This window comes from Myxine glutinosa, chromosome 12, assembly GCF_964187855.1.
Source record: "Myxine glutinosa chromosome 12, kmMyxGlut1.1, whole genome shotgun sequence".
NCBI classification, from domain to species: Eukaryota; Metazoa; Chordata; class Myxini; order Myxiniformes; family Myxinidae; genus Myxine; species Myxine glutinosa.
In genome coordinates, this window is record NC_136272.1 from 106,627,691 (window position 1) to 106,645,593 (window position 17,903).

General features: G+C 49.7%; 1 protein-coding gene across 6 annotated transcripts in view; it reads left to right on the top strand.

The window, feature by feature from the left end:
* Positions 1-17,903, top strand: part of INPP4A (inositol polyphosphate-4-phosphatase type I A) — a 93,185-nt gene that overhangs the window by 36,847 nt on the left and 38,435 nt on the right. For all 6 annotated transcript variants that reach the window (XM_068132329.2, XM_068132328.2, XM_068132330.2 and 3 more), the window contains 2 exons: positions 925-1,041; positions 1,479-1,558. In XM_068132329.2, coding sequence (XP_067988430.1) covers positions 925-1,041; positions 1,479-1,558 — 197 coding nt within the window. The remainder of the gene's footprint in view (positions 1-924; positions 1,042-1,478; positions 1,559-17,903) is intronic.

Consider the following 17,903-nt stretch of genomic DNA (forward strand, 5'->3'; position numbering starts at 1 on the left):
TTTTTGCGGGGGGCCTAAACACGTCCCTACCTACACCCATTAAGGAACGGGGTTGGGGATCATTTAATATTACCTTTTACGTAGCTATAAAAAGGCATGGATACTATAGAGCAATTAATTTTTAAAAATCCAACTTTCTTTTTTCAAAAATTTTTTTTTTCCTAAATCACACCCTGGCACTCGCTGATGAACCTCTGCAGGTTTTTACGAAGATCCATTTGGCCATCGCTGAGAAAAATCGCGAGACACAGAGACAAACATCTCTCTTTTAGTAGAGATGATAAAGGCATTGGATTCTATGGACCGTAAGGGTCATGTGTAAGTAGCGGGCATCCAACCCAAAGAGAAGCTTATTCCATGTTTTTTTTTTTTTTTACTTCGAGCCTTGGCTGGTTTTGGTTCAAAGAGGAATAGTGTAACTTGCAGGAATGCCGTAGATGCCTGAAGTAGGAAGCTCTTCAGGTGGTGTTGATTTTGTTTATTAAATGGTGCAGAGGGAGCACTCCCGACCTGACTATAAACTGTCGGATTGAGGCTTCGCAGGCAGGTGCAAGGCATCAACGTGTGTGCCGTCCATTGTAAGGACGTCAAACCGGTGGACCCGTCTGCCAGCACGTGTCGTTGGTAGACCGTAACGATCCCTCTGTGTCTTTCACAAAGAGTAGGTGAGTTATCACCAGCACCCTGAACAAATTTCAAATTCCTTTACAAACCGACTCAGGTTGAACAAATAGCCTGGCCAGCCTGTTTGCAAAATACTTAGGCCAAGCTATGTTTGGAGGCTGACCCTCACAACAAGGTGGGATTAATTGGGTGCATTAATGAAGTGTAGTAGTAGTGGTGGTGGTGGTGGTGGTGGTGGTGTAATTGTGCACTGTGTGGATGTGTGCTTGTTATAATTGAGGTGCTGTGGCATGTGTGCAGGGAAGCAATACACCGATATTCCTAAGCAGCATCTCTTTCCTGCCTGGATCACAAATCAGCCAGTTAACTCGGCTTCGTCTTGCAGTGTACGATGTCAAAGACCGGTCACAGGGCACGGTAAGCTGTGCTTTGAGTTTTGTCTTTCTTTTTTTTCTTGTCCTTTCATGACTGATTTGTCATCATTTATTAATTTAGCAATGCTTCTCTTCTTTCTGAATGTAGTTGATTCAACATGTCTAGTCATTATATTATAATGATCTCCACAACATTGATTTGTTGTCACAAAGCTCTGCTAAATATCTCAACTTACTTATTCTTAAAAAAAAAACAAAAAAAACAACAACTTGGACAGCTTCCTGAAATGTGTGGTTGTATATAATATTTATTTAGTTTTACAGACACACTCCAGCCCAAGATTTGTCTTACAAATCCGTCTTTTTATCTCTTTACATCATTAGCTGATCATGTAAACCACCCCTAATTTATTACACACAATCACCATCCCACCTGACCATCTGTCTCTCCTCTTCCAATGCCCAACTTGTTACTGCCAGATGTACCTGCTTGGGACAGCGGTTTTTGCTGTAAAAGACCTCCTGAATGCCAAAAATCACCGTCTGCACCTCGCTTTGAAGTCAGTGCATCTCTTATACTTGGCTTCTGTTTCATTCACTTTATCTTTGTTTCTTTCTGTGTTTTTTTTTTCTTGCCCTCTCCTTGATCAGAAGATGCTGAAATCTTTCGTTATGGAACTTGCAAAAATCTTGCGCAGTTTCCCTTTCATAGGTTTGTTTAAATTTCTGATCTCAATGTAGAGGAAGGCGATGAGGGTTTTGTGGACACGTTTGTGCATGGATACAGATAGGTTAGGTAAAGGAGCACAGAAATATTGAGATTTAATTAATAATAACTATCGTGTTGTGAAATGATATTGTAACAGCCGCAGGTCTTCAGGACCGTCGCTTTTTGTGGGGATCCTTAGTGCATAGCAAATTAGCAGATTAAATCCATTAGATGGGCATATTGGGTCCATGCCGTGGCCGGCTTAACCTTTCGGGCGGGGGCCTGGCGCCAAACAAATTTGTGGGTCCCAATTTGGAGAACCATTGCAAAAAAAAAAAAATCTTCATGGTAAGAAATATACATATCATTATGGTGAGGCACTTTGAACCATGGTTCGACCTGCCTCACCTTTTCAAGTTCAAGGTACCCCATGCAAATCCATGATGCAAAAATGTATGCTCACTTTCTATGTTCAGACGATCAATCATTTATTACTTTATAATTCGCCTGACTTCTTACACTGTCGGTTTAAATTGACAGACCCATGTTTTCTGCTGCATCTATAGTACGAGATAAAGAAGAACTTGCCCTATGAAATTTACTTCGGCCGTCTTAAAGTGAGAAAATAGTGTAATCTTGCAAAGCCAAAGGGCAAGTGTTAATGACTAAATAGTAGTTTATCAGCTTGCCACGAGGTGATCATACACGAGAGACATCTATGTGAAGGGAGATGGTGTTGATCCCCAGTATAAGCAATTCTTAGAGTTGACATCTATCTATAATTCCAGTAATCTCTGTGTGTCTGTGTGTCTGTGTGTCTGTGTGTCTGTGTGTCTGTGACCGCTGTTTCTCGACAACCACGGGTCCGATATACTTTTAACTTGCCAGGTATATTGCTGGGGACCCGAGGATGTGCCTTTTCAAGGTTTCATATTAATCGGACAATTACTTACCGAGCTATGTCCAAAAAACGATTCAACCAATCAGAGAGCAGCGAGCTATCACGTGTGCCGAACGTGGCGATCAGACTCTGCCTCGGACGGCACATTTGACAGCGTATTCATTTATTTCACGTTGGAAAACTATGTTGCCGTTAAACTATGTTTTAAAACGAATTCAAACTGCGATTAAATTAAAACGATTCATCGTAACTGCGATTTGCGAACTTCCGGACAGTGAAGACTGTCCGGCAGCACGCTTTCCGGCAGCCAATCACAGAACGCTTTGTTGCGTAGGCGTGGCCGATGTGAGACGAGCGGAGCTGAGCGCGTTACGAGCTGACCGCCATTACGGTACGTAATTCGATTTCTTATGCGCATTATTTCTCCCAATTCAGTCAGAGCGAAGGGCGGAAGCGAAGAGCGTTGTTTTTTTTGTTTACGGGCATACGGGCGGGGTAGAGCGTACGGGTAGCGTTTTTGTTTTTTTTTGCTAAGGAACGGGCACCCACGTACGGGCAATGCCCTAGTACCCATAAATAAGGAAATGGCTTCATCAGAAGACCAGACATTGGGAAGGAAGTTAGGCTTCTCTTCAATGTTGTCTGAAAACCACTGTCACATTGTCACTCTTTTCCGCATATGGCTGTGGTCAGTTTGTGTTTAATCTGAATTCTGTATGGATACAGTTTCACATCGTGGATGAGAATTCTTCTCACTGATTCAATTGAAATTCCAAGCTCTTGACTCTGACGCAAGAGAGATTCGTAGGGCTACTGCTCGCTGAACCACGAACAAGGTCCTCAAGAGACCTTTCATCATGAAGACTTCCCGAATGTGTTGGTCCTCCAAAACCTTTACTGTTGAGTTTTGCGGCAGTGCCTTCTTCTCTGAACATTTTGACCCATGCAAATATCAGTGACTTACAGGACCCACTGTAAGTTCCAAACTCACGTTTATACTTGATTTCAGTCTTTTTGTAGTAGTCCATTTCAAGAAAAAGCTCCACAGAAAAAGACTTTTGACTAATTGTCCATGAAATCTTAAAAAAGGCAACAATTGTCACCAACTTTCATTGTCTGTCTTGTGGTTCACTCTTCTTTAGGGGAGTGGCTTACGGGAAAGATTGTGACACGTTGGCCCAAACCACCAAAAATTGGTACAGTTATAATTTAGGGCCATACAAAACTTTTGAGAGGGCCTCCCCGAATTTAAAGGTCAAGGTCAGGTCAAGATAAAAGGTCAAACAATCTTAAAATTCCATTTATTCAATATCTCGACAATTTTGTAATGTTTTTGAGTGTTTTTAAAAGGCTACATTATTTTTGAAACGCCATCCTTCAAATTTGATAACTTACTCATTTACATAAATCCAAAATGGCTTCCACAGTGGGCAAAACATACTGTTTAATTGTATTTGAACATGGATCTTGTAATAAAGGTGAACCCAAGTGTACATTTAATACCAACATATATACGAGTGTGTGTATATGTATATATATATATATATATTGTTACTGATCGCGGTTTAGATGGTATGATGGGCCGAGCGGATGGTCCAACCGCGACCGAACAGTTACTCCCCGATTAGAACCCGCTCCCGCCCAAACGTTGGCCGGATCGCACCGCAGCTGCTCAATGAGGGAAAAGACTAAAACGACGAATGCAAAGAGGAAAAGGAATAAAACGAGAAGACGTACAGACGAGTAATGGGATTTATTATTTACACAAGCAAAAAGGAGCAATCAAGGTTTATTTACAACACATAAGACGCAGGTGACACAGTGCAAATACTAGCTTATCCAGACTTAACTTATTCCCAGGACAGAACAAACAAAGACACTGACTCATGCGGGGAATTGCAGAGTGGATTGCTGGAAGGAGGTGTGTGGCTGGAGGGGGGGGGACGGCACGGAGCTGGCTGGAGCTTGATCCCGCACGGGACGTCGGGCTGGACCTCGACGGCCGCTGATGCCACCGGGCCTGTCGTGTGCGCGGGATCACGGGTCGGAGCTGCTTGGTGGAGCCGATGCGCTGGTGGGGGGGTCTGGCGTGACGGGTTCTCTCCTCCTTACGCGCTCTTGCTCTGATGACCCAGCTCTTTTTCGTCCCTCCTTGTCTCAACTCAAAGTGCATCTCCTCTGGGAACACCCCCGCCGTGGGTTATATAGGCCCCGCCCCTCAACCTTTGCGAACCTCCCCCAAACGTTCTCTCCCCGCCCTCTCAAGCCAAACCCCTTGTTCATGGTTGGTCGAGTGGGGCTGGCTCACTCCTCCCCTCTCTGGCGAGGTGGGGACCCGCCTTTCTTCCCCAACCCTGCCTCGTGGTCAATGGCGGATGAAGGGAAAACCGCCCAACATGCAGTTGGCAATGCGAATTGCAATTGACGAAAAGGGGGGAATGGAAGTGTTGGGAGTGGGAATGAAGGGAATCTATCTCTTTCACTGGTGCAATGGAGTATTTCAATTAATGGGAGACACAGCCTTACTCTAAAAACACATAATAAGAGATAACTATCAAACAGGGGTCTTCTATTATTTGGCTGATGTGTATGCTTGTGGACTAATTATGGGATGCCCTTTCACCTTTACACAGCTCCGGAGGTAGGGGGGCGCAGAATAAACAATAATAATAATAATACAGCACACAATCAAAAAAATACAGTCCTCATCTCCGCAACACTGCACCCTCCTCCTCTTAGGCACGTCCCGGGCCTACAACTTTTATTTAGTGTGACACGTAGGTGTAGTTCCCTCTACTTTTAACCTGACCCTGAGTGCGACAGTTTTAAAACATAAATAAATGTGTCCCGCTGCTCCATTGCACCCTGCCTAACAGACTTACGCCCACAGTTAACCGAATTGCGGAATGGTCTTCAAACTATACACTGACGGTGGGAAGCATTATTTACAATGACGCTATTTTTATTTACAAAACTAACCCAGGACCTGTGATTGTTCTTTCTGGGGGGGGGGGGGGGGGGGGGGGAGACAGTCTGCTCTGCATCGACGCACCATGAAAGCACCTAAAAACGCACCAATACACACCCAAGCACCAATCGGTGCAGTCACCATAGTTCAAGAGTGTTCAACAAAAATAAATTCAACAACCCCTAACCCTGCAGGTGATCTCTTGCTCTTCGGCTCCCTCTGCTGGTTATTATTATTTTCCTGGTGTTGTCATCTTCCCTTGCTGGCGGCCTATTTGCAATAAAAGAATGCACCTAACGTGTCCGTTTTTATTTTATTTATGGCCCACAGGGGCCGACTACGTGTGGTTCACCTGTGGGGCATCGGTGCCCTGTGGCCAAGGTCCGCCAGCAAGATTTCGGGCCCTCATGGCCGGTTCCAGCAGAGGGGCCATGCCCCAACCCATGGGGTCCATAGGTGGTGCTCGGCCACAGACATGTGGTCCATAATGTGGTGCATCGATGCAGACAGCTGGTTCTGGGAATTCCGGGCGCACAATGGAGGACTCACGCACGCTCCCCTCGGCACCCAATGGCGCACAGGTCATGTGGGAGACAAAAGGGGAAAGACAAATGAGCGAGGGGTAAGGTCACAAGGGTACACATCAATAAGGCAATGCAAGGCGAAATGCGTACGGAGGGCGAAGTGAGAAAGCTCGTCCCTACCGTACGTCACCCCCCTGTCACCTACACTACCCTTGCCCTTACCCCATATGTACAAAATCTACACATTACCAATCCGTCGCTACTGTCACGTCTCCCCATATTTCCTCTATACCAAATTCGTCGCCACAATCCCTCTACTTCAAAATTTACCATCACCAAATTCATCATCAATCCTCATAAGGAGGTAGAGATGGAACATCAAAGCACAATGTCACACCCACGTCATGATGCGTCTCACAATCCAAACATTTGCATCAATGAAAAATAATAAAACATGGCATGGTGTGGAGTTCCTGTCACCTCAGGTGAGTGGATGCAGATGGTGCGAGGAGACTTCATCCTAACTACTTTCTAAATGACATTAACACACTTTACACTACCCGGGGTCTTTCCCTGCCAATCCATTGGCCACTTACACTATGGGTTCTAACAACCAATTCCCATTGACCAAACTGTGGTGCTTCTCAATTTGGGGTCTCACTCCCCCGATTCATCTCCCGGTGCCCTCGCACAATTTCTGGGCTGCGACGTGTAGCTCTCCCAGCAGGTCTACCCACCTGCACACCTCCACCACTGCAGTTGCCTCCGAGCTTACCTGCTCCTTACCCTAACCTATCTACCTGGGGAAGGCCCTCTGGCGCTCTCCCCACTCGGTGCCCTCTCTGGCACTGGGCTACCCGGGTCCGTCCTCCGGATCCTCGGGCCCCATCCACAACAACTACTACCGGCTCCCAGAGCCCACCTGCGGCCTCACCTGGCCGACATCCTCACAGTGGTGGAGCGCCCAACCAACTACACACACTAACAGGCTACACGCCCAGCCATTTCCACAACACTAATGCACCCATCCAAAGACCATTCTTTCACCCGCACCACAGATGCCAATATCCAACCACAATTTACCTGTACCCTCTACCTAACACTTACACTACCCGCCCCGGGTATCCGTGATGGGGGTCCACTCTTCCCCCATTCACACCTTCGCACCATCCACTCCACTCCACAATTTCCACCATACTCACTCCACGACCATCCATTCCAATACTCCATACTATTTATTCCATACACCTGTTGTTGCACACCTGTGCAATCACCTGGTGCCACCTGCACCCTCCTCCTCTTCCTGGACCATTGGGTCAGCACAATACACAATCACCTTCACTCACTCATACACTGCTCCACACACCTGTTCAGTTGCACACCTGTGCAATCGCACCTGTTCAATCACACCTGTTCAATCCTCCCACACACGGCATCATCTCAGCTAACTACTCCCCTCTGAAACTTGCGCTTCCCAGTCGTCCCTTTAAACTATTGCGCTCCCACGTCATTATCATCCACACTAAACTACCTGCGTCCCCACTACAGGTATCAGTCACTAACTAACCTTAACGTTACCTAATGTCATCTTCGCTAGATCCCTACACACGATATATCCTAACCCACCCGGGCTAGTTTTCACTGCCATCAACCCCATAAGCTAGTGCGCATTTGCCCCACCTGTGAGGGATGGTGGATTTGCCATCCCACCACATCGGGGAGGTCCTATCAATTTCGCTCGTCCAAATCCAACCAATTCAAAAATTTGCCATTTACTGCTTATCACCGGACCAATTATCAAATTTTGCCTTTTTCTAATTTTGGGTCCAAAACACTATCCTCATCACCCGTCTACTTATTAGGTCCCCTCGGTGCGCCAATTCCCTTCTAAAGCTCTGCTTCGTACAGCCGAGCAATGAACGCGGGTTCTTTGGTGCCGGCGGCTGGATGCGTCCCGCATTCGGGGCAGGGATGGGGGCTTACCCGGGCCGAGATCCCACGCACCACCTCGGCGTGGAGCCATCCAATGTCCCGATTTCGACCTGCCGGCACGTCTCAATAGAAAGTGGTCGCCATGACGACCCTTCCTATCGGGCTGCCCGCTCCGCCTAGTGGAGCCCGGACGCGGCCGTTCCAAGCGAGGCACAGCGTGGATCGCGTACGGCGGTTCTTTCGAAACCGCCGTAGTTCGGATCCCCGCTGGTTCTCGCGGCACGCGAAGCTGCCCGACGCGCACCGAGGGCCCGATTCGGCTATAAGTCGTTCTAACCTCTAACCCGGTTACCGTCGATGCCTCACCTGGATGCTTACAAGCATACGCTACCCCTTTCTTGCTCATACCTCCAGCTGTTCCCATGCTCCTCGTACCTTTCCTTACACACCCCGGTACACTCATTCCACTCACAGACTTGGTCACACACCTGACCACCGAACACCTTGGCACACATTCGTCGCTCGCACACCTCACCAACACACCTCTTCGCGCCCCTTCCTCGGTCACCTCCTCTGTGACCATCACAGGTGTGCTTTCACTCGCACACCCAACCACGTGCCTCACGACCAACTCAAGTGTGCATTCCCACACACGCTCTACCATTCCAGGTGTGCATCCTCGCTCACCTGTCATAACCAACTCACGCTCCGTGTCACTCTCACTACTCTCACCTCCACTCTCGGTCGCGCACTCACCCTTACTCTCGACAGCACACTCTTTCCTCATGCACCCGTCCGTTACACACCTTTCTCGCGCACACTCTTGCGCACACTTTTCCGTTACTTCCTCCGTAACACTCACCACACCGCGCTTCCATGTACCCCCTCGCACACGCGCTTCGACCAACTCACTCTTGACGGCACACTCACTCCTTGGCGTGCACGTTTTCCTCACACACCCCATGGTCGGACATTCTCGCACACCTCTTTTTTCGCACACCAGACCTGTCGCACACTTCACCAACGACCTCTCACGAACACCCGGATCCAAACCAATCCCCAAGCCGACTGAAGCTTTCCTCACATCATATACATTGCCACTCACCTCCGTACCTCGTCGTCGCACCTCCTTTGCCACCTGCAAACTCTTTATTTGGTTAGTGAGCAGCACATTATGAGTTGAGCACCGACCTTGTACCAATTCCATTACCTCCTCCTGGATTTCTCTCTTAGTTTCTGTCCGTCCCTTCTTAATTTCACTCACCTCTTCTTCCACTTCCTCTAATTTTGTTTAACCTCTTTTATTTCCCTGTGCGTCTCCTCAAGTTCGTCCTCTAAGGCTACCGTGACCGTCTCTATGTGCATCCTCACCTCTCGGTCCTTTGTCTCCATTACTTCTGTCACCTCATCCAACCTCCTTGTCAGTCCCTCACGTACCATCTGACATTCCCTCTGTGTCGCTATTAATTCGTTTTTAATTTCTTTTTGTGTCGCCTTTAACCCTCCTAGTACCGCAGTGTTCTTTTGAACCTGCTCCACTAGTTCTTTTTGTCCCTCCGTCAGCTGTTCCACCTCCTCCGTCAGATCTTCTATTCCCCCTTGTAACTTTGCCGTATTATTCCTCACTTCTTTCTCCATACGCTTCTCACCTCGCTTTACCTCCTCGCGTAGCCCCGAAACCTCCTCACTCACACCTCGTCGTATCTCCTCCTTCATCTCCTCCCTTTCTTTTGTAGATGCCGCCCTCATCTGTCCCAATTCATCCCTCTGAGCATCCAGTTTGGTTTCTACCCCGATTTTTACCTCCTCTATCTGCCCTCCCATTTGTTTAATTTCTCTGGCGGATTGCTCCCCTATCTCCCGCAATTTGTCCTCCATCCTATTTTCTAGCCCCATTAACCCATTTTTCATCCCCTCTATCTGATTCTCCTGGGCAGCCATTCTATTTTCCACCCCCGTTAACCCATGTTTCACCTCTTTTATCCCGTTGTCTAACCCCTCAAAATTATTGTCTAACTTCCCAAATTTCTTGTCTGACCCCTCACCAGTACCCCTCGCTTCGTCCCTCATTACCCCCATTTGGCCCTCCAATCGCTCACCCTGAGCATCCATCCGGTTCCCCATTACCCCCATTTGGCCCTCCAATCGCTCACCCTGAGCATCCATCCGGTTCCCCATTACCCCCATTTGCTCACTCTGCAGTTTGAGGGACGCCTGCATTTGCGCCATAAATTGCTCCATGAGGGCCTGCATTTGGGCCATCCCTCCCACTTGTGCAGCGGGTGCGGCCGCCGTAGCTATGTGCGAGGCGCCATTTTGCGCGCCTGTAGCCTCGTGCGCGAGAGCGCCATTTGGTGCGCCTGATACCCCCTCAACCACATTGCCAATGTTTTCCTCCTCTCCTTCCTCCACATACATTTCCCCGAGGTCCTGGGTCGATTCTACCCCGTCTATCTCTCCCACCGGCATCCCGTCGCCTGACCAGCCATGGCGCGATTTCAAAGTTCAGGTTTTGTAAAACAAAACAAATTTCGGCCGCTCCAAATTTTGACCCAATTTTTTTTTTTTTTAGATGTTTTAAAAATTTGGTTCGGGCTTCGAATCTCACTCCCCAGACACCAATTGTTACTGATCGCGGTTTAGATGGTATGATGGGCCGAGCGGATGGTCCAACCGCGACCGAACAGTTACTCCCCGATTAGAACCCGCTCCCGCCCAAACCGTTGGCCGGATCGCACCGCAGCTGCTCAATGAGGGAAAAGACTAAAACGACGAATGCAAAGAGGAAAAGGAATAAAACGAGAAGATGTACAGACGAGTAATGGGATTTATTATTTACACAAGCAAAAAGGAGCAATCAAGGTTTATTTACAACACATAAGACGCAGGTGACACAGTGCAAATACTAGCTTATCCAGACTTAACTTATTCCCAGGACAGAACAAACAAAGACACTGACTCACGCGGGGAATTGCAGAGTGGATTGCTGGAAGGAGGTGTGTGGCTGGAGGGGGGGGGGGGGGGGGGGGGGACGGCACGGAGCTGGCTGGAGCTTGATCCCGCACGGGACGTCGGGCTGGACCTCGACGGCCGCTGATGCCACCGGGCCTGTCGTGTGCGCGGGATCATGGGTCGGAGCTGCTTGGTGGAGCCGATGCGCTGGTGGGGGGGGGTCTGGCGTGACGGGTTCTCTCCTCCTTACGCGCTCTTGCTCTGATGACCCAGCTCTTTTTCGTCCCTCCTTGTCTCAACTCAAAGTGCATCTCCTCTGGGAACACCCCCGCCGTGGGTTATATAGGCCCCGCCCCTCAACCTTTGCGAACCTCCCCCAAACGTTCTCTCCCCGCCCTCTCAAGCCAAACCCCTTGTTCATGGTTGGTCGAGTGGGGCTGGCTCACTCCTCCCCTCTCTGACGAGGTGGGGACCCGCCTTTCTTCCCCAACCCTGCCTCGTGGTCAATGGCGGATGAAGGGAAAACCGCCCAACATGCAGTTGGCAATGCGAATTGCAATTGACGAAAAGGGGGGAATGGAAGTGTTGGGAGTGGGAATGAAGGGAATCTATCTCTTTCACTGGTGCAATGGAGTATTTCAATTAATGGGAGACACAGCCTTACTCTAAAAACACATAATAAGAGATAACTATCAAACAGGGGTCTTCTATTATTTGGCTGATGTGTATGCTTGTGGACTAATTATGGGATGCCCTTTCACCTTTACACAGCTCCGGAGGTAGGGGGGCGCAGAATAAACAATAATAATAATAATACAGCACACAATCAAAAAAATACAGTCCTCATCTCCGCAACTATATATATATATATATGTATATATATATATATATATATATATATATATATATATATATATATATATATATATATATATATATATATTGTTGCGAATATGGAATTTGGCCTCCATATCCGCTTGTAAATATTCCCCTATTTCCCCAATACTCCCCAACTATCCCCAATCCCCCATTCCCTAGTCCCATTGTCTGTAAACAACAATCAGTAGAGCCGACCTTCCCCTTTTTCCCCCATTAAATGTCGTGCCCAGGTCCACCGCATCTCACGTAGACAACTTTCGGACATCTTGCTAGTTATTCTTAGTCTATGTCAGTTAAGGACTCGTTTCCATTAATTATGACTCTTCGTTGCACCAGAATGTGATTATATGGCACCAGTAGTGAGTTTAGGACCTTTCCCATACCTCCTTCCATCTTCTTCCCCAAACAACAACAACAACAACAACAACTACAACTACAACAACAATTACAACAACAACGACGCTGCGCGGGGGGAGTGTGCGTCATCACACCGGCTCGGTTAGCCGCCATTGACAATGCGCTCCGGACCATGCGCTCCACGGGGTTACCACGAAGGGGCTCCTTGTCAGTCCCCCGTCAAGGGCGGAGCCGGTAACCCCCCCCCGCACGCACCCAATGAGAGGCGACGTGCCGATTCCATCTGGGGCGGAGCTAACGAGCCGAGGGCGTGTCACTCCCCGCCGGATATACGAAGCGACTCACCGGATGTGAGGTCAGATGCGCCCCCAGCTTGAAGAAGAGCAAGTCACTACCTCCGAGCGCTGCGACCTCCCTGCATGCTGCATCTCTGGACCGGACCGAGTCGATTCTGTCCCTGAGCCCAGGTGCACCTGGAGCCATCGATCCTGCCTTTCCTAGCCATCAATCCCCGTGTGAGTCAGCCTTTTGTCCCGTTTATCTGTCGTCTGTTGGGGTTAATATAAGATTGTGTCTAAGTGCTTGTCTTTCTATGCTGTACCTCTCGTCCCTGTAATCTGACCTTCCGAACGAATATAATCTCCTCCGGAGGTCTTGAGAACCGTATCCATGGTGTCGTGTCATTTTAATCCCAGCCGTGTGTCTTTTCCTTCATTGACCTAGCGTAGCGCGATTAGTCAACGTTCGGGTATAATCGGGTAACTTGTGCAGACGTGGTCATACCAAACCGCTCGGTAAATAACATCTAAGCCACGTCTGTACCAATTGGTGTCGAGGAGTGGAATTCGGACCCGGGACTAAATTTATTAGGCCCAAATTTGTAACAATTAGAATCGATTCGGAGCGCGTTTCCCGCGCGAAATTATAACGGCGAAATTTGAATTTGTTTTACAAAAATAAAAACCCGAATTTTGAAAGTCGCGCTATGGCGGATCAAGACAGCTGGGGTCCGGTAGGGGAGAGTGAGGCAGGGTCGGTCCAGGACCAAATTGAGGGACATGAGGGACAGGAGGAGAGCGAAGCAGCGAGGGTAGCAAACGCACAAAATGGCGCCTCGCTGGTCACCGCGCCCGCGACCGTGGCAGCGCCACCGGTGGATTTGAACTTGTTTTTAATACAAATGAAGGCCCTTATGGCCCAGAATAGTGAGCAAATGAGGGCTCAGAGTGAGCAAATGGGGGTAATGGGGAACCAAATGGGGGTAATGGGAAACGAAATGGGGGTAATGAGGGACGAAGCGAGGGGTACCGGGGAGGGATTAGACAAGAAATTAGAGGGGTTAGACAATGGGATAGAAGGGGTGAAACATGGGTTAATGGGGGTAGAAAATAGAATGGCTGCCCAGGAGAATCAGATAGAGGGAGTGAGAAATGGGTTAATAGGGTTAGAAAACAGTATGGAAGGCAAATTGAGGGACATGAGGGACCAAGCGGAAAGGGAAGTTAAACAAATGGAGCAGCAGATAGAGGGGGTCAGAATGGGGGTAGAAACCAAACTGGATGCTCACAGGGAGGAAATGGAGCAGATGAGGGTGGCATCTGGGCAGGAGATGCAAGTGATGGGAGAGGAGATCAGGAGAGGAGTGGGTGAGGAGGTCGGAGGAGTGCGCGAGGAGGTGAGGCACTGTAAGGAGCACATGGAGAAGGAGGTGAGAAAGGGGACTGTAAAGTTACAAGGGGGCATAGAGGACCTGACGCAGGAGGTGGAGCAGCTGACGGTGGGACAAACGGAGTTAGTGGAGCAGGTTCAAAGGAACACTGCGGTATTAGGAGGTTTAAAAGCGACACAAAACGACATAAAAAACGACTTGATAGCGACAAAGAGGGAATGTCAGATGGTACGTGAGGGACTGACAACGAGGTTGGACGAGGTGATAGAGGTAATGGAGACGAAGGACCGGCAGGTGAGGACGCACCTGGAAACGGTCAAGGTAGCCTTAGAGGATGAGCTTGAGGAGACGTACCGGGGAATAAAGGAGGTGAAGCAGAAATTAGAGGAAGTGGAAGAAGGGATGAGCGAAATTAAGAAGCGACGGAGAGGGGATAACAAAGAGATAAAAGAGGAGATAAAAGAATTGGTCCAAAGTCTGTGTTTGGATCGTGATGATGTGCTTATTAACCGGATGAGGGATTCGCAGGTGATGGAGGAGAAGCGAAGAGGAAGAGGACCTGGTGTAAGTGGTGACCAATATGGTCGTGCGTATGATGCGCCAGGGGATTTAAGAAGCTTGGGGGTCGAGATGGACCCGGGTGTTCGTGAGAGGCCACTGGTGAAGTGTGCGACAGGTCTGGTGTGCGAAAAAGGAGGTGTGCGAGGAAGTCCGACTCTGGGGTGTGTGAGGAAAAAGTGCGTGCCAAGGAGTGAGGGTGCTGGCGAGAATGAGTCGGTCGTAGCGCGTGTGCGAGGGGGCACATGGAAGCGCGGTGTGGTAAGTGTTACAGAGGGTGTGACGGGAGAGTGTGCGCAGGAGTGTGCGCGAGAAAGGTGTGTGACGGACAGGTGCATGGGGAAAGAGTGCGCTGTCAAAGGCAAGGAAGAATGCACACCTGTGGTGAGTGTTACAGAGGGTGTAACGGGAGAGTGTGCGCGAGAAAGGTGTGTGGCGGACAGGTGCATGAGGAAAGAGTGCGCTGTCAAGAGTAAGGGTGAGTGCGCTGTCAAGAATGGAGGTGAGAGTAGTGAGAGTGACAAGGAGAGTGAGTTGGTTGTGACAGGTGAGCGAGGATGTACACCTGGGATGGAAGGATGCACACCTGGAATGGTAGAGCGTGAGTGGGAATGCACGCTGGAGTTGGTGGTGAGGCACGTGGTTGGGTGTGCGAATGAGAGCACACCTGTGATTGTCACAGAGGAGGTGACTGAGGAGGGGGCGCGAAGAGGTGTTTTGGTGAGGTGTGCGACCAACGAATGTGTGCCAAAGTGTTCGGTGGTCAGGTGTGTGACCAAGGCTGTGAGTGGAATGGGTGTACCGAGGTGTGTAAGGAAAGGTACGAGGAGCATGGGCACGGCTGGATGTGTGAGCAAGGAACAGGCTGCGGGGTGTAAGCGTCCAGGTGAAGCATCGACGTTAGACGGGGTAGAGTTTAAAACGACTTATAGCCGAATCGGGCCCTCGGTGCGTGCTGGGCCTCGCTTTGAACGGCCGCGTCCGTGCTCCACTAGGCGGAGCGGGCAGGCCGATAGGAAGGGTCGTTATGGCGACCACGTTTTGTGGAGACGTGCCGGCAGGTCGAGATCGGGACATTGGATGGCTCCACGCCGAGGTGGTGCGTGGGATCTCGGCCCGGGTAAGCCCCCGTCCCTGCCCCGAATGCCGGACGCATCCAGCCGCCGGCACAAAACAACCAGCATTCATTGCTCGGCTTTACGAAGCCGGGCTTTGGACAGGAATTGGCGCACCGAGAGGCATTAGTGAGGAGACTGGGTGGTGAGGTTAGTGTTTTGGACCCAAAATTAGAGAAAAACAAAATTTGATGATTGGCAAGGGATTGGCAGTAGTGATTGGCAGATGATGGGTAGTGATTGGCAAATTTTTGATTTGTTGAAATTTGATGTGCAAAATTGGTAGTGAGCGATGGGCCCGGTGGGTAAGGCTGGCATCCCTGCCACCCTTCCCATGTGGGGGCAAAGGAGCTATAGTTTATGGGGTGTATGGCAGTGAAAACTAGCCCGGGTGGGTTAGGTTATATGGATAGGGCCCTAGAAGATGACATTAGGTAACGTTAAGTTTAGTTAGTGACTGATACCTGTAGTGGGGACGCAGGTAGATTAGTGTGGATGATAATGACGTGGGAGCGCAATAGTTTAAAGGGACGACTGGGGAGCGCAAGTTTCAGAGGGGAGTAGTTAGCTGAGATGATGCCGTGGGTGTGAGAATTGAACAGGTGTGATTGCACAGGTGTGCAACTGGACAGGTGTGTGGAGCAGTGTGTGAGTAATGAGTGTTGTGGATCAGCGCGAATGCGCTTGGGGAGAGAAGGGTGCAGGAGGCACCAGGTGTGAGAGCACAGGTGTGCAAGCACAGGTGTGCAAGTACAGGTGTGTGGAGAGAGTTGGAGTAAGTGGTACGGAGTGGTGTGCATGGTGCGAAGGTGTGAATGGGGGAAGAGTGGACCCCCATCACGGATACCCGGGGCGGGTAGTGTAAGTGTTAGGTAGAGGGTACAGGTAAATTGTGGTTGGATATTGGCATCTGTGGTGCGGTTGCAGAATGGTGTTGTGGATGGGTGCATTAGTGTCGTGGAAATGGCTGGGCGTGTAGCCTGTTAGTGTGTGTAGTTGGTTGGGCACTCCACCACTGTGAGGATGTCGGCCAGGTGAGGCCGCAGGTGGGCTCTGGGAGCCGGTAGAGTTGTGGATGGGGCCCGAGGATCCGGAGGACGGACCCGGGTAGCCCAGTGCCAGAGAGGGCACCGAGTGGGGAGAGCGCCAGAGGGCCTTCCCCAGGTAGTTAGGTTAGGGTGAGAGGCAGGTAAGCTCGGAGGCAACTGCAGTGGTGGAGGTGTGCAGGTGGGTAGACCCGCTGGGAGAGGTACACGTCGCAGCCCTGAAATTGTGCGAGGGCACCGAGAGATGAATCGGGGGAGTGAGACCCCAAATTGAAAAGCACCACAGTTTGGCCAATGGGAATTGGTTTTTAGAACCCATAGTGTAAGAGGGCCAATGGTTTGGCCGGAGAAAGACCCCGGGTAGTGTAAAGTTGTTAAAGTCATTTAGGAAATAATTAGGATTGATGAACCTGTCGCACCATACGCAGCCACTTACCTGAGGTGATGATGATGACTCCACACCTGTGTTTTCTTTGTTCTGTTGCAGGAAGTAAGGACTACTGTTGGATTTGTGAGACGCATCACGACGTGGATGAGACATTGGGGTGATTCCATCTCTCCCTCCCTAGGAGGGACTGATGATGAATTGGTAATGGCAAATTTTGATGTTCAGTTGGAGATGGCAAATTTTGATGAGTGTTGAAAATGGCAAATTTGATTGGTTAGGAGGGAGAGAAGACGAATTTGGTTTATGGGAGGAACGGGGAAGACAGTAGGGATGTTTGTTGATTTGTAAAGTAGATGTTTATGGGTAGTGTTGTGTTTTGTGGATACAGTAAGGGGTAAGGGAGGGGCCATGTAGGTTACCTGGTGGGGGGGGGGGGGGGGCGTACGATAGGAACGTACCTGTCTCACCTGGTTCCCATGTGCCCCCAGTGTGCATCATCTTGTATTGCGTGCACTTTTGCGCCCTTACCACCTTACTCACTTGTCTGCTTCTTTTGTCTCCCACCTCCGAGGATCTGGCTTTGGGGTAGAGAGAGAGGAGAGAGAGGTGCTGGCTACGCAGTTGTGGGCCTGCACTTTCGCTGCTTGCTGCTTGGATCGATACACCATATGGACCGCAATGTTTGTGGCCACCCACAATGGACCGCAGCTCTTTTGCGGCCAAGCACCACCCGTGGATGGACCTATGGGTCAACGTGGCACCTATGCCATACAGGTGAACCACTTATAGTTGGCCCCCTGACGGCCACAATAAAGAAATGGACGCGGTTGGCGCCTTTCTTTATTTTGTTTAAAAGAAGTAAGAAGGCCAAGTGCACCACATGAAGGCAAGACCAGCGGCAGAACAT